Genomic DNA, 21,662 nt, shown 5'->3' with positions numbered 1-21,662 from the left:
GTCAGCTGCTGACTTGAAACAACCATACTGACCAATCTGAGAATATTTTGTACGTGAAAATACTGCTTCGGGAGAGAAATTTATTTTTGGCAGTTTATCTTCACATTCTGCTGCATTAAATTCACTAGTTTTACCACTGTGGAATAGCACTTGTACCCTGTAGTAGCTTTCAATTACTAGACCACTGTGCACATTTAGGGAAGTGAATCGATAAATCATTTTCCATTATATGCACATGTGTACATATATGCATATAAATAACTTAAAAGCCTGTAAAATTGGGATGATTAGTGAATGCTTTTTACATATTGTAACTAAATTGATTACTATTTTCTTATTTCTCTCTCCAGTTTCTTAGTACAGCTATAGAAAATTAGTGAGCCAAATATTGGCATGGCTTTCAGTGAGGTACTGAGGACAAAATCCCAGCTCAGCTGATTTCCTTGAAGACAAAGTTTTATCTTTTCTCTCCAGGGCATATGAGCAGAGGTGCTCATCTACCTGCTGAAGTGAGGAACTAAAGGACCAGACCTCTCCCTTTTGACCTGTGTCCACCAATGGGCTACTCAATGTAATTCACAGTTGTGAATTAATGCCCCGGGGAGAGGGAAGGCTCACAGCTTGCTGCAGCAATTGAGGCAGAGAAGGGCTTTCTGCCATGCAGCCAAGCGCAAACACTACTCGGGATATAAGCAGGTTGGGGAGGAGACAGAAGTTTCACAAGCCCTCACTCCAGCTTTGGGGCACAGGATGGCATCCCCTGGCCAGCTCAACATGACACAGTCCTATACAGTCTTCCTGATCTAACTCTCAGCCAGACCAGCATAGGGGTCTGAGTACTTCTCAAGATAGGACACGAGATCTGTAAACCATGAAGAGCAGACGGAGCGCAAATCTGCCTTGCAAAATGCAGCACAGAAATATCTGAGTGAGCTCAGGGTCTACCAAAATACAGTAGTGGTGGGTGGTACGCCCTGGCCTGTGATGAAAAGTGGGATAAAAAAATTAGAGGAATCTGCATGTTAATAAAGATGTATTGCTTTTGGTGTCTAAACTAAGAGCTGAGATATGGCTCCCCTTGTGAGGAAGACAGAATCCATCGCTTGCTCTTCTTAAACTTCATGTGGTTGGTGATTGCCCAGCCCTGTATTTTGTCAAGATCTCTCTACAGGGCTTCTCTGCCATCAAGGGAGTCAACATCTCTCAACATAGTGCAAAGCCTGCAAACTTAGTACGCATCCAAATCCTGAATCCAAGTCATTGATAAAAACACTGAAGAGAACTGGCCCTAGAATGGAGCTTTGCAGAACCCCTTTAGTGACTGGCTGCCAGCCTGATTTAACTCCATTTACTACAGCACTTTGAGCCTGACCCATCTGACAATTGTTCACCCATCACATTGTGTTTCTGTCTAGCTGTAGGCTGGACATTTTGTCCAGAAGGATACTGTGAGAAACAGAATCAAAAGTTTTGCTGAAATGCAAAAATATTACACCCATTGGCTTCTCTTGGTCAACTAGATGGGTGATCTTGTCATAAAAGCAGATAAAGAGGACCTCCCCCTCGTGAACCCATGTTGGCTGTGAGCAATGACTGCCTTGTCTTTCAAGTGTTTTTCAATAACTCCCAGAATAATCTTCTCCACAGTTCTAGGAGGCACCAAAGTGAGACTGACAGGCCTGTAATTACCTGGGTCTTCTTTCTTACTCCTTTTAAACACCAGGGTCACATTTGCCAGCTTCCAGTTGGCTGGGAACACTCCAGATTCCCAACACCATTTAGAAACAGTTGAGAGAGGTCTCACAGTGAGATCAGCCAGCTCTTTGAGTGCCCTGGGCTGCCCAGCTCAGGGCTGCAGGAAGAGAGAGTGCAAATGTGGTGAGACTATCTTCACCACAGTACTCCTTATAAAGCATAAACACAATTAGGTATGTGTTAATGATGTACATCTATGGAGTTGTTAAGGAAGTCACCTATGCGCTGGAGAGGATGGCAGCAGGGCACTTGGAGACACATAGCTGCTGTCAGACTTTGTTCAGTAAATTATTTCTGCTCAGGTCCATTGGTTTATCATTTCCTTATTCCCTACGGGGCAGACCTGCTCCCTTTCCCCCCCGTGTGCTACCTCTATACATTATGGTCCGCCAATCCCGTTATAAATGACTGTCAGCACACTTCCACAACTCCAAAATGATGATTCCGTCCAAACGCTGCCTTCCTACCAGGATATTATTCTTGACGCTAAGCATGCACTTCCCCTTGCTCACTTTCCTCCTGCATACTGCTGACTTAAAACTTGCACGTCTTCAATCATTCCTCACTTCCATTCACGTATGTCCCAGGAGTTCCCCATTCTCCCTACCCCTTTTTACCTCCCATTTGCACGTGTCTTTGCCTTTCCCTTGACTCCACGACCCGCGCCACCAGCCGCCACCTCCAGGGCGCGGCGCTACAGCGCGGAGCCCGCCCGGCACCCTGTCCCGCGCTGTTCGGAGATCCGCCCCTTCCGCCCGCCGCCTCCCGCCCCGTCGCGCTCCCGTGGCGCCGCAGTCCCGCCCGCCGCCCGCCACCAGTGGCTGCGGGGCGCCCGCGCGGTTTCTTCATTGGAGGCCGCCCTGCCTGCCAGGCTACGCTGCGTCCGGGTGCGCGGCCGCGGCTGAGCGTCGGCGGCGGGCTGCGGTCTGTTATGGAGGCGCTGGAACGGGTGGAGGGCGCGTCCGCGTGAAGGCGGCGGCAGAGAGAGAGGTGGGAGGGGTCCGGCGGCCCCGCGGGAACGTAAGCCCTGGGCCGGGCGGTGGCGGCGCTGCCGTGGGGAGGGCCCGGTCCGTCCGCCCGGGAGCCGTCCTGGGGCGGCGCTGCGCGGAGCCGGGAGGGTCCGCGAGCGGCCGCTGGGTGGGTTGCGCTGGGTGGGTTGCGCTGGGTGTCTGCGGGGAAGGTGGAAGCATTCCGGATTGTTTTTCTTGCAGATCTGTCAAGTGGAGCCGGTGATTGGTCTGGACCTTGCTCACGGACTCCATGTTGTCCCGTCTAGGTAAAAACGACCCGAGAGAAATTTGCGGGCTTGCTGTTCAGCGGTTGTGCTGCCAGGAGATTCCTGCTTGTGACTGAAGGAAGCAGGCGTGCATCTGCCCGGAGCTGGAGAGGCGCAGGCTAGATGGATCTAAAGACAGCCGTGTTCAACGCAGCTCGTGAAGGCAAGCTGCGGCTCCTTTCCAAGTTGCTGGCGAGCAAAACAAAAGAAGAGGTGGCCTTGCTGATGTCCGAAAAAACCGATGGTGCCACACCACTTCTGGTGGCAGCCCGTTACGGTCACCTTGACATGGTGGAGTACTTGTTGGACCATTGCTCCGCATCGATAGAAGTTGGTGGTTCGGTCAGTTTTGATGGTGAGACCATTGAGGGAGCTCCGCCGCTCTGGGCAGCGTCCGCTGCCGGGCACTTGAACGTGGTTCAGTCCCTGTTGGATCGCGGTGCTTCTGTCAACAACACAACTCTGACAAATTCGACTCCCCTGAGAGCTGCCTGCTTTGATGGCCACCTGGAAATAGTGAAGTACCTTGTGGAGCACAAAGCAGACCTGGAAGTATCAAACCGCCACGGGCACACGTGCTTGATGATTTCCTGTTACAAAGGCCACAAAGAAATTGCTCAGTATTTACTTGAAAAAGGAGCTGATGTTAACAGAAAAAGTGTTAAAGGTAAGTTAACTGTTCTGTGCTCCTTGTGGTAGTTAGGGATAGAATTGCTCCTTTAGGAGGCTGTGAGTATCCAAAAATGGTCTCATGTAGATGAGGAAGAGATGAACTGTATTCAGCTATGTTTTTACTGTTTCTTCAGTGTTCTCTGTTAACACTGACAGTGCAGTTTATTTCTAAACTGATTAATGTTAAGCCTCACATTCTTATAATGTCGTGTGAACTGACACCTATGCTCATGGAAAAAGAGCACAAACTTTTGCTGAGAACACCTATTGGTTAACATACTCAAATACTCATGTGAGCACATATTTTTAGTTTTTTTTTACGCTGTTACTTAAAAAAAAAATAGCTGTACTTTAAAATTGACTTATGCCATTAAGACTAGAATAGGAAAAGATAGATAAAAGAGAAAATAAATCCTTCTTACTCTGAAAAGAAATGAGAACTCCCACCTCTCCCTTCAAATCCTTGAATCCTTTTGGGCCTTTATTTTTAAAAATGTTAGTAAGCAAAAGTGTATGTTAAGATTAAAAAAAAAAAAAAATAAAAGAAGCTTCAGGTGACCGAACAATAACAACAGGATAACCATAAAATAGAGGCAGACGCATGCCCTTCACAGTCTGCACCATTGGCAGTCCTTCTGTTGCAGTCCCAAAGTGAAAATTTGTCTTCTTTTGCTTCAGTAGGAATGGCGTAGCCTGCTCAGCTGAACCACTGTTTTGTTTTATTTTACATCAGACTTCTATGTGATATTGGCCTGAAAAAGCAGGCCAGGTATTTCAGGTCGCAGTTAATTTTTAGCTCACTGACCCAGGATTGTGTGTTCATTGTATTTCAGGGGCTTATTTTTTGTATATTTTACTGATTTTTGCTAATTTGAAAAAGAAAGTATGTTCTTTTTTTTTCTTGGGATACGACTTTCACTGCCTGTTTCTCGTTAAATTGTATGTGTAGCAAAATAATACACTTTACAGTTGATTCTGTCAAAATTTACTTTGCACCTGGATTATCATATTATTCTGGTAAATGCCAAGCATGAGTGTAATGTATTTGAAAAAACTGTTAAGCAAATATACTTTATTTCCGCAAATCATGCAGATATGTAGGGGTTAATGTAAAGCAAGATAACACAGATTTGTCATAAGGGTAGGCAGAGAAAAATAAATCCTCCTTTATAAGGATTTAAGCTTACTTATGAATCATCTTGGACGTGTGTTAGGACAAAAATGTCATTTTTCTAGACAGCGTTCTCGGAACAGCGCGTTGAGCATGAAATGTGCATCCTTCTATTTGGTTCTGAACAGAACGTGTCCCTTTTCAGGATAGGTAAGGGCAGAACAGAGCTGTTAAGTATCTGATGTAATGGGGCAGGGAGGAGGAAACGTCTGTGAGTGAGCTCCCTTCATGTCCGTGGAGCAGGCTTTAATTTGCTGCTGCTTATTATCTTACTTTTCTACCCCGTTAGGGTTTTTTTGTTTGTTTGCTTAAACAACTGGAAGGCACTCCTGAGGGTTCTCTCCTTACTCTTCATTTCTCTGTCTTTATTCCTTACTCCATTTATGTCCTTTAGTTCCCGGTGTGACTCATGCCTTAAGCACATCAGCAAAAGTTAGTACGGTATAGCTGCTCCCTGTTGATTTAAAAAGAAAAAGTTGGATTGGGTATGATTTAGATAGTAATAATTCATTTTATTCCTTGAGCTGCAACACGTCTGAATGATTCTGTGCGGATAATGCCCCTTGGTCAGGTGTGGCCTGCCTTTTTGTACTTAAAAATTCTCTCTTATGTGACATAAGCATACACTTCGGCATCTTAAGTTGATCAGATCTATGAAGTTATTCAGTAAGCAGTGACAAGTTAGAGTGAGAGAGTAAATACTGTAAACCCTGAATATGAAAGATGTGAGAAGACAGAACTGAGTAAAACAGGTAGCTTTAAGCATTGCAGCAGCATGAGTGTTGCAGCGGCTGAGGTTCAACAAGTAACCTTAGGAACTTTATTTTGCAGTAATACTCAGTAGCTCTTAATTTTGATCTATTTCCAACTGGATTTGTGCTACATTGTCATATTCCACATCTGTATTATGCTCAGTTTCTCCTTCTGCTGTGTGTTAAAGAACTGACAAAGTGTAAGGGTAGTGTAGTGTAGAGATGGAAAACTTGAGTGCTCTGCTCTTGGGTAGTAGAACTTGTTCCTGTATCTAAGCTCTTTTTAGATAGGCCCCTTCCTGGGCCATTTATGGGGAAGCTTGCTGTTCTGTGAACGATGTGAAAGCTGTATTTAGTGTAAACTTTGCAGCATTTAGAATTACCAAGTCCTCTACAAAACCAAAATGGTGCAGTTTCTCTAGAGGTAGGTTTGGAGAATTGCTGTTTGTAGGAGTTTATTACATATTTTCTTACTGATGTTATTATCCAACAGAATTCTATGCTGTAAGACAGGATTTTTTTCAGATTTCCAAAACTTTGAAATTCTGCAGAAAGATGTGAAGACATCTGTGTTGGTCGTTCCAGGTAGAAGTTGAAATGCATTCAGATGAAAAAACTGGAATGTTCAGACATCTAAAAAACCTGAATGAATACTGAGGCAGGGTATAAAAGATAAGTTGGTAAACATGGGTAAATTCTGCTTCTAAACTATGGGTACAGTCTTGGAATTGTTTTGGACTCTTCAAATTCACAAAACAGAAGCTCTTGAAGCGTTGGGGAAGTGCAAAAGTAAAGCTAGGACATCATGAAGATATTCATAAAGACTTCGGAATTTGAGTCAGAGAAGAGTCTGCGCTGAGGTGAAGTGTGACAGTGTTGCACTGTCTCACAGGAGATGGTGATGAAGAAGGGGCTAACGGGTTGAAGTGTGTAAGTACCATAGTGAGAAAGATTGGCTGTAGTTCTGTATTTAGAATGTGAGCATTTGGTAGTGGTAGTTTTGCTTCTGTTCCGTTTCTACTGCTAGTCTACTCTCACAGTTGCCCCAAATTCCTATGAATAATGTAGGCAACAAAAATGAAAAGTGTGTATGTATGAATATATATACATATATATGTAAAAAGGAAAAAAAAAACCTTTCAATTACATGAGCTGCATGAGAGGAGAAAAAAAATTACAAATAGAGTAAAAAGGGTATTTTTTTTCTTAGACTGGTGGAAAATAGTGAAGTTATCTGCAGATATATTTTTCTTTTTAGAAAAACAGAAAGCAACCAAATCAGCATTTCTAAAGTGGTTTAATTCAGTGCTGTCTCCCTAGTTCATTGGCATTTCCAGTATGCTACTCGTGTCTTGAGAAGCTGCAGACTAACAGAACTGAGTGCTGCTCTGAAAGTAATGTCTCCTGTTTTATTCTGCTGGCCCACAGTGTCAGAGGTGCATGGTGGTGGTATGGCAGTAGAGGTTGAACATTCCTGAGAATATTCCATTAAATTTTGTTGCTGTGCAACAGATGGCAGCGGAGGGACAGTGTGACATCATGGCATCTGACATGGAAGTGTGTATGAAGCAAAGGTGTGTGATTGAATTCCTCCATGCGGAAAAAAATGGCACCTGTTGACATTAATGGATGCTTGCTGAATGTCAGTGTAGACCAAACAGTGGATGTGAGCACAGTGAGGTGGTGGGTGGTGTGTTTCAGCAATGGTGACAGTGGGTCACTTCTGCTGGTGCAGACTTTCACTGTGGCATGCAGGCTCTTTTCCACTGTGGGCAGAAGTGCATGGCTAATGGGGGCAACTGTCTTGAAAAATAGTGTTTTGTAGATGAGAATTTGCTCTATCAAATGGCATTATTGTGTTCATTGTATCTGTTGTGGTTTCCTTGGAAGAAAAGCTCTCATAACCTAAAGATCGTAATGCTCTTACGTTGCTCTTAAGAGGTAGAACAGTAGCAGAAGCTTGTTTCTTATGGGAAGTTGGACTGCTGGAGATGACCGGTCTGATTGGTTGTGGAGGAACCTTCCACATTCTGGCTGCATGAAGTTTCCTGTTTGTCTATATTGGGAATTCTGCAAGTGATCTGTAGTTAAGAGGCAGTGCTCTTTTACCATGTTAAGAACAGTCCTCTAGTTTCTTGAATACGCTGCTTCCCTGGTGTGTTTCTTTTAGCTGGTCAGTACAGAGAGGAAAATACCTACTGATGCACTTGAGGTGGTAGCAGTCTTTGCTGCACCTTGAGATTACTGGCTTGATCTCTTGGTGATAGGTCTGGGGTTATGTTTGTCGGAATTGGATTTTATACTTAAATCAAATTATTTTGTCTAATTATTCTGCCAGCTGACTGTTTTAAATAAATCCTGTACTTGGAACTCCAGGCAAAACATGCAGGTCTTGCATTTTGAGGATCAGTTATACATCCTTTGAAACTCTGCGTTATTCTTTATCCTCCTCTTCCAGGCCTGGTGCAATAATATAAATTCATCTTCTTTTTTTGTAACTAACAAGTTAAATAATAAGTACACAATCACTGTCACGATCTTTACTACTACTGTAGTAGTAGGAGGGAATAACATAGTGTCGTTATCTTTTCCTTTTCTAAGTATGGTTAAAAATCTTGCTCCCCTATAGTTACTCTAGCTATAGCACAGTAGTTGATTGGAATGACTTTGTAAAATAACATGGTGAGTCTTGTTCACTTGGCTTGCTTATTTTGAAAGCTACAGAAGTGTGCAGACTTCAGTCTCTGCAAGTACTTTATCAAGATTGTACATACAGTAGTACTATATTTCAGTTTCATTTTTTTTATGTGGGAGACTGGAAAGTGTAACGCTGAATACTGTTGGGAAAGGAAAAATCTTTTAATTATTGTTTTAGTTCTTTTCCTTTTTTGGTTAATACTACATGACATTGCACTGCATTTTGTGGGTATTTTGTGTATGATGCGATGTGAACCTGAACTTCAGTAGGAATATCTTTTAAGTAAAATAAGGAAGATACAGTTAAAAGGAATAAAGCTTCAATTTAAACTAAACAGGAATTTGTACTGGAATTTATGTTTAGCAGCATACTTTGTGTTGTTAATCTTGATAATGTAGGTTATCCTGAAATACTTTTGCGAGCAAGGGACACAGTTATTCTTGTTACAGAATATTAAGAATGCATTAAAGCTCATTAAGTTTCACAGTTCTTTGGAATTTGCCCTTGATTTCTTCTTAAAATGAAGACCTGCCTTGAGCAGGTCTTTTCTTAGTTGTTCTTACTATGTGCAAAGATATAAACGTTTTCTTAACCATATTGGTATGTTGTAGCTCAGTACCTCTTTTTTTTTTTATTTAAAAAATCAATACATCTGCTGAAGGATTTAATTGCTTCCAGTGCTGTATTGAAAATCAGTGTTATATGAACAATTTCATTTCAAAAAAAGTGATTAATTTAATCTGTAAGGATGCTAAAAGATACATGTGGCTAGTTTTCCACACTAGTTAGTGATTCAAATTAAATCTTTTTTCTCTTACATGTAGTGTTCGGCAGCTTAGTATTCACTTTCCCAAACAGATCCTGGGTGTGGAGTCAGATTGGTACAACATTTTAAAATAAGTTTTACTACCAGAAATATGATTTTTTTTTTTTCTTCTGTTAGGAGGTGAGTGCACTTAATATAGGTTGCAAATCAAGTCAAATCATTTTCTGTGTCACTACCTTGCTTTCTTTTCATTCCTGTGTTACAAGTCTGTTTTGGGAATTACTTCTTTCTGGCATAGAAAGACATGACCTCATTATAAATTTGAATCCCTACCCAAATGAGCATTTTTGTAACTTCGAAAACCTAGGGAATTTGATCTGAGATGAAGTTTTTGTAATGTTTGTGATACTTTAAAAAAGTAGTAGAAGAATAAAATGGGCAGTTACGTTGAGAAATGATGAACTTTTTCCCTAATCTTTTCTTGCAGTGTTTGGGAGGACCAGAGGTGGGAGTTACTCCCTTTTTAATTTTGTTACGGTTTTTAATTAGAAGAAGCTATTAGGTAACGTAAGAGTCATTTTTTTAATACAGATAGAAACAGTTTGTAAGCTGCATTAGCAAGGCAGTATCCCAGCAATAGATTTCTAGCAGAGAAGTACCAAGCCTGTACTTACCAACTGTAACATGGCCGGTTCAGTTTTCTTCCTATGCAAAAATGATGAGCATCTCATGTTCTTGTAATATCTGCCATCTGTATGTGATCAAATTCCTGCAAATATTTCAGTATTGAAAATAGACTAAAACATTTAGTAATATATTTTTTGAAATATTAATCCACAATTTTAAGAAAAACAACAAAAAATACCCAAACATGCAGCAGAGATGTCAAATTCAAGTTTTGTCACTCAGAAAGTTAATTGCCAGAGAATGACTTTCAAATGCCTTTCTTTCAGTTTTTTCTTTTTAACACAGCAGTAGGTAAGTTTATTTTAGTTTATTGCTAGATAAGTAATGTTACAGGTGTTGGGCTGGTTAGCTTCTGAAATGCGTAGATAACATTTAGCCACTGTTTATTCCTGTCACTAGAGATGATACAATGGTTTTGAAGTGGATGACATTTTTAAATTCAGAATAATGGTTTATCATACTTATTTGAACTGTTCATAGAATCCTAGAATGGCTTGGGTTGGAAGGGGCCCGAGGATCATCAAGTTCCAACCCCCTTGCCACAGGCAGGGCCACCAACCTCCAGATCTGGTACTAGACCAGGTTGCCCAGGGCCCCATCCAACTTGGCCTTAAACACCTCCAGGGCTGGGGCATCCACAGCCTCTCTGGGCAGCCTGTTCCAGCACCTTGCCACTCTGTCTGTGAAGAACTTCGCTCTGACATCTAATCTAAACCTTCCTTCCTTGAGCTTAAAGCCATTCCCCCTTGTCCTGTCACTATCTACCTGAGTAAAACATTGATTCCCCTCCTTTTTATAGTTCCCTTTTAAATATTGGACGGCTGCAGTGAGGTCTCCTTGCAGCCTTCTCTTCTCCACGCTGAATAAGCCCAGTTCCCTCAGCCTGTCTTCTTAGGGAAGAAATTCAATTCCTATGCAGTATGTAGAATATAGACTTAATATCTTCAATGTCACTGCCACGTCTTCTTTTAATTTTTGCAGTGCTTCCTTCCTACTACTGTACTTCTGCCATCTAGTCATAGTAAGTGAAGCGTAGATACTAAAAATTGGTGGTAATGATCTTCCTTTATTAGCCTGCACATTGTGGTCTCCAAGGGCTACTGCAATATAAGTAGCTAAAAAATTACCCTAATTCTGCTAATGCAATTAGTAACCAGTGTTAGGTCCTGGACAACATCCTTACTTCTAAATTGGACAGGTATAGGTTTGAAGGCTGCACTATTCAGTGGATAAGAAATTAGCTGGAGGGCTGCAGCCAGAGGGCTGTGGTCGGTGGCTCTATGTCCAGGTGGAAGCTGGTCATGAGTGGTGTCCCCAAGGATCTGTCTTGGGACTGGTACTCTTCAACATCTTCATCAGTGACATGGATGCAGACGACACCAAGTTGGGTGGTGCAGTTGATGTGACAAAAGGAAGGGACACCATCCAGAGGAACCTGAACAACTTTGGATCCGTGTAAACCCAGTGACGTTCAACAAGGCCAAGTACATGGTGTTGCACTTGGGTCAGGGCAATCCTAGATAAGAGTACAGACTGGGAGAAGAACTCCTTGAGAGTAGCCCTGCTGAGAAGGTCTTGGGGGACCTGGCAGATGACAAACAACATGAGCCAGCAGTGTGCTTGCAGCCTGGAAGGCCAACAAGGGCTGTATTAAAAGGGGAGTGGCCAGCAGGGCCATGGAGGTAATTGTCCCTCTCTGCTCTGCCCTTGTGAGGTCCAACTGATGGAAGAGTTTCAAGAGCAACGTTACGTGTTGATGGATCTACAGTATGTAGTACAAGTAGCTTTGTGGATCCCACTGTCAAAGCCAGCAAACTATTTAATAATTGAAGCACTTATGAGTACAGTATTACTAATGTATTTTGTCTTTAATATAGTTAAGATATAAAAATTGTCATAATGTAAAATGTTCACCTGAAGGTAGGAAGCAGGTGCAAATTCCAGAGTTGCTGAGCATTACTTTGAGTGGGGAGCTGGACTTGAAGTGGCTATGTTAACTGGTGATTCAGGCAGCACCCAGATGCATCTGGTTTTGCTTTCATCACTAAGTGCAGACGGCCTTAGGAACCAGCCCGTCTGTAGTTACGGTTTGAATGACGTAGAACGTACAACGTACATAATGTGTGTGTTGGCAAGTTTCTCTTGTATTTTTCTCTACTTTTTACCCCATTCCATGTTAGGAGTTTAGAGGTCTGATGCTTGTCCATATTGAGTTACCAAGATACAGAGGGAAGGAATTATATTTGATTAACTATGCTTGCCAGCCTTCTGATCTGCCTGAATTTGGAAAAAAATCTGTTCTTGTAGTTGGAAACTTTGTTGGTCTTGATAAAATGACTTAACACTCTCCATGACTGACAATAGTTCTCTAAGGTATTATAGCTTGAAAATCACTTGTCAGTGTGTGTGCTGGATTTAAATTTCAGAACTCTTGATCTAGTAGATGATTTTAGGCACCGCTTTGTGTTGGATGTCTTCATCTGCTTACTTGTTAGTTTTACTTCTTAGTAGATGATAGGAAACTAATTGTCCACTGTTGGAAAACTTATTTGGAAAAGAACACCTTGCAAGTTAAGTTCACTGTGTGAAATCTGATACTTTCTCTTTTTGTGTGGAACTTGCACTTAAAAGACTGGTTGATGGGCAAAATACATACATAGCTATTTTTCTGCTGTAATTGCAGCAACCTGTTAAATTTTAGCATTTGAAAAGAGTTGTTTGCATATCTTTGTATAGATTTGATTAGTAAGGCAGCAGTTTCTTTTTTGTTATTTGATGTGCTCGAATCGAGATGCAGTTTGTCTTGAAAAGCAACTGTTTGCCTTTTCCTTCATTTTCCTGGTTGCTGGAAATGAAAGAAAGAAAGAGGTATTGAGAGTGCTGTCAGTTCTTCCTAAGATGGTTCACAAGCCAGTTTGAGGAAGGAGCAGCCAACTAATTTTCAAGTAAAGTTTTGAGAAGTGAAAGATGAGAAGAGAGGGAGAGGGGGGAGTGTTTGGGGTAGTTAGTTTGGGGAATTAAAGCAGAAGGCTCTGTGCCCTTTGTAACACTTTTGTCTAAACAGACTTCGAGTCTCTACTTACTAATGCTATCTGCCAACAGTTATAATAGTGTTGGATGAGTATTTTCTTGTCTCAGTAGCATGTCAACAGGTAAAAGCAGGCTAATACACAATAAACTGTAACTTGAGAGATATCAACTGCTTTGCAGTGTGGATCTAGATCATCTGGTTCTTCTGGTGATAGGTAGGCACTGAATTTAGAGGAAAGTTATCACAGTCTGAGCAGATAATTGTGAATTTTGCTGCTGTAGGATTTTTCTTCGTACTTCAATTTTGTATCCATTATTTTTTCTTTTTAGGAAGTAAGTGCTGTTAAGTCACATACTAAAAAGCTAGGAGATGTTAAAATTATTTGGAGAGACCTACGTGAATTCTTAGAATTGAAGTAATGAAGAGGAAGATTATTTCCATTTCTGAAATGTAATTCATAAGTGTGAATCATTTTTTCATATGTGTAGAGACTTATCCAGTGCCAACTTCATACGTTTTGTGTCTGAATTTACTGTATTTAATACAGCAGAAAGTAAAATGGAGATAAAAGCTCAACTTAGTTTGCTTACATGCAGGGTTCAGCTCTTGGGACAGATGTCCACATTTACATTTCATTAGTTAAAAAGAATGAACTGCACATTCTAGAAAGCAGATCTCAGGAAAAAAAATATTGAGATGTATGAAAGTAAACTAAGCTAAATATTTACTTTCCCAAACGTATTAAGATTTCCAGACTGTTGTTTCCTAACCTGCTGTCAGTCTCTTGTGGGCCTAGGAATACGACAACAAAGCCCACTACAAATTGCTGTCTTGTTGGCATACAAAAGCCTACAAAAAATGTAAATGAAAAAGTGCTATGAAATTTTTCTCTTTTTTTTTTTTTTTTTTTTTAAAGCAAAATCCAGTGGCTATGAATGGGGAGCCCTTGGAAAAGGTCACATTTGGGAATGTGGAAACTTGCTCACTGTGTAATAGAAATGGATGATCTGGCAGTCAGTTAACTAGGATTTCACAGTGCTAATGATATTAGAAAACTTAATGGAAGCAATAGGAAGAAGTTACGTGAGCTTTTTGTTAACTATTTTCTTATTGATTCAGTGAGAGGCCGAAAAGTTGATAAGTCAGAATCCATAGTATTCATAATACAGTGTGGGTTTTACTTGTGATTGTTTTTGAATTACACAGTGTGAGGTTCTATGCTAGTGCAGGGGATCAGGAGAGCTTATCATCCATCTTAGTCACTTCTCAGTGATGCATTCATATTTGAAAGTGGGCAAAATTTTCATCTATTTGAAACATAATAGTTAAATATTAAACTGTTGTGTCCAATATTATTTCTAATTCACTGTGTATGTTATTTTTAATCAAGTGGTACTAGTGCATGCTAGAAACTTCTCCACAATTTTAGAACTACAGCATTCTTAAATTACAGGCTATGCAGTGGCAGGCATAGGAAAAATAACCTGAACATAGATAAGACTCTTCCAAAATAGGTGGCTGTGTCTTGTGTTGAAGGCATTTTCTTATTGAGATAGCTCACCTTTAGTTTTCATACAGATCCCATTATTTTTAAACATTACTGAAGATAGGGAAGAAGAAAACTTTACAGGGGAAGAAGGGAAAAGAAAACAACATGGGGAAAGCAAACTTAGGGCTTTTGCTTCCTACTTAGAAGCAGATCTAAAAAAAAAAAAAATCTTGTGTGTAGTTGGGAAGTCTGTTTTAATTTTCTCTTTCTGAATGAGACAGGAAGGTCCTTAAGACTTGTTTCATGCCTTCAGAGGGTAATATCAAGCATTTTGATTCCTTTAACTGCCTTGTATTCTTGATGTTTCAGTCAGATCTTAAAATACCTTAACTGTCCTCTAAGCCTTTCATACTTCACGAACATCAGAACAGACTTTTAAAAACCATTAATGCAGTAGGGTTTAGCCTATAATTTGATTGTTTGTGTAATTGATTTTCTTCTCTTGTGTAGGAAACACCGCATTACATGATTGTGCAGAATCTGGAAGTTTGGAGATCATGAAGATGCTTCTCAAGTATTGTGCTAAAATGGAAAAGGATGGTTATGGAATGACTCCACTTCTGTCAGCTAGTGTGACAGGCCACACAAATATTGTGGACTTTCTGACCCAGCATGTTCAAACCAGCAAGGCTGAGTGCATAAACGCTCTGGAACTTCTAGGAGCAACGTTTGTTGACAAAAAGAGAGACCTTCTTGGTGCTTTGAAGTACTGGAAGCGAGCTATGGAAATGAGATACAGCGATAGAACTAACATCCTGAGCAAACCCGTGCCACAAACACTAATTATGGCCTATGCTTATGCTAAAGAGGTAAACAGCTCAGAAGAGCTGGAAAATCTTATTGCTGACCCCGATGAAATGAGAATGCAAGCTCTGTTAATTAGAGAACGTATTCTTGGCCCATCTCACCCAGATACATCCTACTATATTAGATACAGAGGTGCTGTCTATGCGGACTCTGGAAACTTTAAGCGTTGCATCAACTTATGGAAATACGCTTTGGACATGCAGCAGAGCAATCTAGATCCACTGAGCCCTATGACATCCAGCAGTTTACTGTCATTTGCTGAACTTTTCTCCTTCATGCTGCAGGATAGGGCAAAAGGCCTACTAGGCACTACTGTTACATTTGATGATCTGATGGGCATACTGTGCAAAAGTGTTCTTGAAATAGAGCGGGCCATGAAACAAACCCAGTGTCCTCCTGATCCAATACAACTGAACAAAGCCCTTGCCATCATTTTGCATTTAATTTGCTTGTTGGAGAAGGTACCTTGCAGTTCAGAACAGGAGTATTTTAAGAAACAGACTATTTATAAGTTTCTTAAGCTTCAGCCTAGAGGGAAGAATAGCTTCAGTCCACTTCACCTTGCTGTTGACAATAGTACTACGTGTGTGGGTCGCTACCCAGTTTGTAAATTCCCTTCTCTACAAGTTACTGCTATCTTGGTGGAATGTGGTGCTGATGTAAATGTCAGAGACTCTGATAACAATAGTCCATTGCACATTGCTGCACTGAACAACCATCCAGACATCATGAATTTTCTCATTAATTCAGGTTCACACTTTGATGCCACAAACTCGCATAGAAAAACTGCTAGTGATCTGCTGGATGATAAAGAAATAGCCAAAAACTTAATCCAGCCCATAAATCATATTACATTGCAGTGTCTTGCTGCTCGTGTTGTAGTGAATCGTAACATACGCTATTCAGGCCACATCCCTGAAAAACTAGAGAACTTTATTTTACTCCATAGATGATAGTGTGAAGCCCCAGAGTACTGTTTTCTCTGCAGCACGACTAAGTGACAATGTTTTCCTTTGAATAATGTTTGACACACCAGCATTCTCTTAGCTTGCTCCATCTTGCTTTCATTGGTTAAAGCATTGTTAGCATCAGTTTGGCAGAGTTGGTTACCCAGTATTTAATGTATGCCATATATTATATTTTGTGGGTTAATTAGAAATGAAATGCCATATTTAGACTCTTAAAATTGTTTGCCAAAGGCTTGTCTATTATTGCCTGATGGCTGTTTGGAACTGAGTTGAGTGTTTTCCACTGAAGTCTTATACTATAACTGTTGTGTGGATTTTATACAGCTGGAAGGTCATCTTTTTGTGTTTTTTTTTTTTCTTGAGCATTTCTACTCTCTTCATTTGTATGGACTCATTGCTAAACTGTTTAAGTTGGATGGACTTGTTAACGTTTGCAACTACCATAAGTGCTTTTATCTTTTCTATGCACTGGTTGAGTTATGACTGTTGCGTGTGAGCATACTTCTATGCAGCACTTGGCCAATTTTGAACTAAATGTAGATTTCATTTTGCAGTTTGTTTGGAGATTTTTTTGAGAATGCTGGCTTCATAGCATGACACATTTTGGAACTACTTACCAGTTCTCCAAACTTGGATTTTACTTCTCTGAGTGCTGTAACTGAGGTTTCTTTCCTCTTGATCCTCAGGAGAGCTAAGTTTAGGAGAAAAAAGTCTTTCTCGTGGTAATTTCCCTGAACTTTAAATCTGAAAATCATCCTATTGCATCATACAGTTAGGGGAAGAGTCCTCATTATATACAACTGACACCTTCCCTTTTGCAGTCATGTCTTGCTTGTGCTGGTTATGTGACTAGATGTGAAGTTTGTTCAAAGTTTAACTTCAAACTTAATGATACACTTAAATGAGAAGTAGATCAAATGAATGCTGTAGTTTAAATTTACAAATCAACTTTAGCTACAAAGGAAACTAAAGCATGTTGGTGGCATGACGCTTATCAGTCCAGATCTAGACATCACTTAACATTATTTTGACTGTGTGGCTGTATGGCAAGGTATTGGAAGTTCTATAGAAGTGTCCCTTTTTTCATTTTGAATATCTTTATAAATATTTGCATGGTTTTTTCTTCTCTAGTGTGTCAGCTGTACTTTCAAAAAAAAAAAAAGCAGAAGTTCTGTTGTGTATAAAGCTCCTGATGAAAGTACCTATTTTTATAATATTTGCACAACAGCTTAGCTTTTACAACAGAAAGGGCTCTTTTGACTTGTTAAACCTATAAATGGAGATCATAAATGTGCAATTCAGGTAATTAATATAATTCAGCACTTTACTGTTGATTAATGGTAGAATATATTGTGGCACATTAGCCCTGCAGATGTCTTGAAGTGAAATTCAGTTCTGTTGAGTAGAATACGCTTGTTTCTTAGCCTAGCATATTGGGTATTGTTGACTAAAGGTTTCATTCCAGTGGTGGGTAGTAAACATACCTATGGGCTTCTTGCTCCAGAGATTCAACAAGTTGACTTATGGCTTTTGTCAGATTTATGAAAATTTAAAGGCCAAATTAACCAGATAAAGGTAAAGCTGTAATAGGAGAGTAATTTTTGATTATTCTTATTTCTAACCTTATGTTGGAACATCTTTGTCTTCTGGGAATTAAGTTGGGCAAGAATGTATCTTGAGGGCATGTTAGAATAGTTCTTCATTCCTTTCTGACTATTTTGGGGTTCTTGTTAAACTGTACACTATTAGCTTCATCATTCTTGGGGAAAAAAATACAGGAATGTTTTTAAAGAAAGGCATGTTGAAAGTGCCATTGGTGTATTGCCACTTCCAGGCTTTAATTAGAAGTGACTTTATCCCATGCCACGCATACACGTTTGAAAATCTGGGAATGAAGAAATCCAACTACTACTATGTATTTTCAAGATAAACTCTTGAATTAGCTGCATTTTTCTGATGATTAAAATACGTGCCACCCAAGTTGTCCCTTCTGAGAACAACAGCTTGATTTTTATATTCCTTCTTTTTATTTTTTTTATTTTTAGAGGCAAACAAGAAATCATGCCACAGTACAAATAATCCACGTTATGCCAAGTCATAAAAATAATTCTCCTTCTATAGGTTACAGGAAGACAGATTTTAACATATTTAGAGTTTTGTACTCCGGAATCTTACTTGGTGATTTTTGTTTAAATTTGTCATTGTAATTTTCTAATAACCAGTTTAAAATTAGTTATTTGGACATTGTTAGTCCAGGAATATAATTTCAAAAAAATTAACTGTTAGCAAAGAGCATTCAGTATTGAACGCTGAACACTATTGAAGACATTTCCAAAATGATTGGGAAGCAGATCATCATTAATTGTATGTAAATCCAGTGGAGATGAAGTCTTTCAGGGAAGGCCTATTCTGTGAACTATTTGCTTTACTTCTTAAAAAATATCTTATGTAATAGAGAGTACTGATTTACTGTGTATACTTCTGTCTAAATATCTATCAATATATGTCAATTCTGAAATGCATCACCTCCATTCAACAGTTAGCCTCCATGTCATGGAAAACTATCTGCTGAACTCATCGTTCTAATTTTTACCACATATTTGATGCATTTAACTGTTCCATATCCTTCTAGACCTGTATGTTTACATTTCTCTTTAATTTCTGCTTAATTAAGAAAAAAAAAAGGCAGCGGAGGGCCTGCATTGGATAACGTGTTATAGATTAATTTGAGGATTTCTTGATTAAGAGACGTGGCAGGCCTTGTCATACTTGCCTGAACCCCTGTGGCCAGTGCTGATGGGTAGTAACAAATTTTCCCTCAGCTACTGGTTCTTCCCAATGTTGTCTCCACTGCAGTCTAGATATCAATGTTCTGGACAAGAGGGTTTGTTTTTTTTTCTTTTTAGTCATGTTACTCATTCAGAGGTGGCCGTAAAATGATTTTAGTGAAACCTATTCATTTTAAATGCAGTAGTACAGCTAGCTCAACTTGATATGGTCAGGGCAATGAACTAAAGAGCATTCAGAATGCAGCTTTTTGTTGTAACTTCAACTATTCTTGTCATATCTGGGCTTTTCTCTGGTGAGGTGTGCAGTTTCTGAGCTACCAGCACAAAAAATGTTGAGAACACTGTGGAAAAAAATTGTAATGCTCAGCAAGGGTGACACAGGTTTTAAAACTGATTAAGCAGTTTACAAGTGCAAAGATACCTCCTTGCTTGTTAAGACCTCTTAAGGTGTATTTGGGGATTATGAGGAGGGAGCAGGGACAGAAATACTCCTTTGAGTTTTTCTTCCGTTCTTCTTGGGCTTCAACAGAAATACTTCAGTCAGGTAGATGAACAGTACTCTGGTAAAAAGTGAGATGCTGTTCTTATCAGATTCTAACATTATATTCCTGCTCTTGTATCATACTGGTAACGAGGTTCCAGCTGTCTGTGATGTCTCTGTTCTTTTTAAGTGCAATATGAATGCACTTTCTGAAATGCAAGGCAACAATTCATTTTCCATATGTACTTCACAGCAGTCCCTGGGTAGGAATTTGTGTATTTCTGAAGTCCTCAAAAAGTTCTCTCCTAATAAATGTTTTGCAGTTCATTAAAATTAAACTCTTTCAATTTTTTTATAAAACACTTAAAATTAAAAAAAAAAAAAAAGAAAAACACTTAAAAAAAGGGAAAAAAAAATAAAAGGAATAAAATGCCATAGCAAAATCTTTACAAAAGTATTTTAAAAGGGGATAAAAATGTGCCTCTCCTCAGTTTTATATCAACTGCAAGGTGATGGTGGCAGAACATGACTACTGTTGAAAGAGCTTCTTCAAGCTTTGGAATATGCAGAATGGAATGCATGTTATACTTTGAAATGTTGACAGATGTGACCATGTAGACTTAACACTAATTTCTATTTTCTGTGACTGCAATAAAGTCAAGCGGTATTTGATGTTTCAAAGTAATTATGAGGAAATTAATGGGAGACCTGCTAGACTGTCTTGGCTTTGAGTGTGAATGTACTTGTTGAACCCTCAGTGAGGGCAGAATGAAAAGGTATTGTTTGTTTGGTTTTAACTGATTTTGTATTTGTTCCATTCTACCACGAGGAATTCCTGTGCAGGGTGAGCTTCATGTATGGAAACATTGCAGTTTCTTTTTTACGTGAAGTAATTTAGCTTTAGCATCAATGTAAAAAAAAAAAAAAAAAGAATAACAAGCATATTTCTGTGCTTAAACTCTCTTGAGGCTCCAGATGCAGATTATATTAAAAATATGTTTTGGAGAATACCTGTCTGAGTCTATAATATCCCTCTTCTTTAAGGTTATACCAGTGATGGTTGATACGCTTTTCTGAGTTGAATGTAACTTATGTCAATGATGGAGCTTTAGACTTCGGTTTTCACGCCATTAAGACTTGTACCTTAAACAAAATGCAGTGTTTCATTCCCTTCCTTACTGTGAAATGGTGGTCTACTCAATTCTGGTAATGGGCAATAGTTAGGAAAAGGCTTAAACTGAGAGTTTATTTCTAGATAATGTCTGTAGAGGTTGTCTAGGCCAGTTTCTAGATAATGCAATTAGTCACGCTATCGTACTATGCAAGCATATTGCTAGCTTGTAGCACTAAATAAATTAGCAAGACCTTGTAATAAATGAACAACAGATATTCAGGAAAGTTGTACAAATTAATTTTCTTAAAGTTTTTAAATTCTTCTCCTTTTTGCTTGCACCATTTTAAAAAACAAAAAAAAAAAAAAAAAAGGAATGGTTACTCCAAAGGTAAGAGAAAAACTAAGAGAAGATTTTTCTTAAGAAACTACAGAATGGAAGACTTTGACGAGCATTGCTATCATAATTTCAAAAGATCTGTGTAGTTAGACATGGTGGTCATAATTCTGAGGCAGTGTCCAATTCAGAGAGCTGAAGTTTTAAGCCTAGTCAATAACATGCATCAAAAAATGATGTTCTGGGTGAGATAATCTGATTCAGAGCTTTCACACGCTTGTTAAACAGATGGCTTAATAAAATGAATATGGATTCACTTCATCAGGAGAGGGAAGAAACAAAAACGATTGTTTACATTGTTTTTCATCCCTCTGCGACTGCAGCTGATGCTAGATGTTTCATTTAGGAGTGTCCACCTGAGCTGTATACCCATGCAAAATGCTTTTTGGCAATAACAGATGCTGGCTATCAGTTGAAGATGAAAATTCACAGTACACAGTCTCCCAGGGAGAGGGCAAAAGAAGCCATGTGAGTGGTGTGTTACTCTGCCCAAGTCCGTGCACTTGTTTTGTTTTTTTTTCCTCCCCCCATGTAATATTCCAAGAGCCACATTATGTGAATAGTGGAAAACAAGCCCGCACCTCCCTCCACTCCTTAACCTTGCTGTTTTCACCAACATTGAGGAGAAAAAACTTGCTAAGAGTGGACATAGAAACTCAGAAGTTACAGACAAAGAGGTTGTGCATAAAGGAGGAAAAGAGAGAATTGTTTTCTGACTCTGGGAAGTGCCTGTCTGGAGCGTGAGGCTGTGA

General features: G+C 39.6%; 1 protein-coding gene across 6 annotated transcripts; it reads left to right on the top strand.

Annotated features, from left to right (window-relative positions):
- On the top strand, positions 2,566-20,412 carry FEM1C (fem-1 homolog C). Of its 6 annotated transcripts, none has more exons than XM_021380793.1 (3): positions 2,566-2,745; positions 3,032-3,698; positions 14,808-20,412. In XM_021380793.1, the coding sequence occupies exons 2-3, from the start codon at positions 3,155-3,157 to the stop codon at positions 16,115-16,117; spliced, it is 1,854 nt and encodes a 617-aa protein (XP_021236468.1). In that variant the 5' UTR covers positions 2,566-2,745; positions 3,032-3,154; the 3' UTR covers positions 16,118-20,412. The 6 variants fall into 6 exon arrangements, with proteins under 6 accessions (XP_021236468.1, XP_021236465.1, XP_021236467.1 ...); XM_021380790.1 differs by having other exon boundaries at positions 2,967-3,698; XM_021380792.1 differs by having other exon boundaries at positions 2,637-2,775.

Source organism: Numida meleagris, chromosome Z (genome assembly GCF_002078875.1).
Source record: "Numida meleagris isolate 19003 breed g44 Domestic line chromosome Z, NumMel1.0, whole genome shotgun sequence".
In the NCBI taxonomy this organism is placed as follows: Eukaryota; Metazoa; Chordata; class Aves; order Galliformes; family Numididae; genus Numida; species Numida meleagris.
The sequence above is the reverse complement of the archived record's forward strand: the minus strand, read 5'-3'. Positions and strand labels throughout refer to the sequence as shown.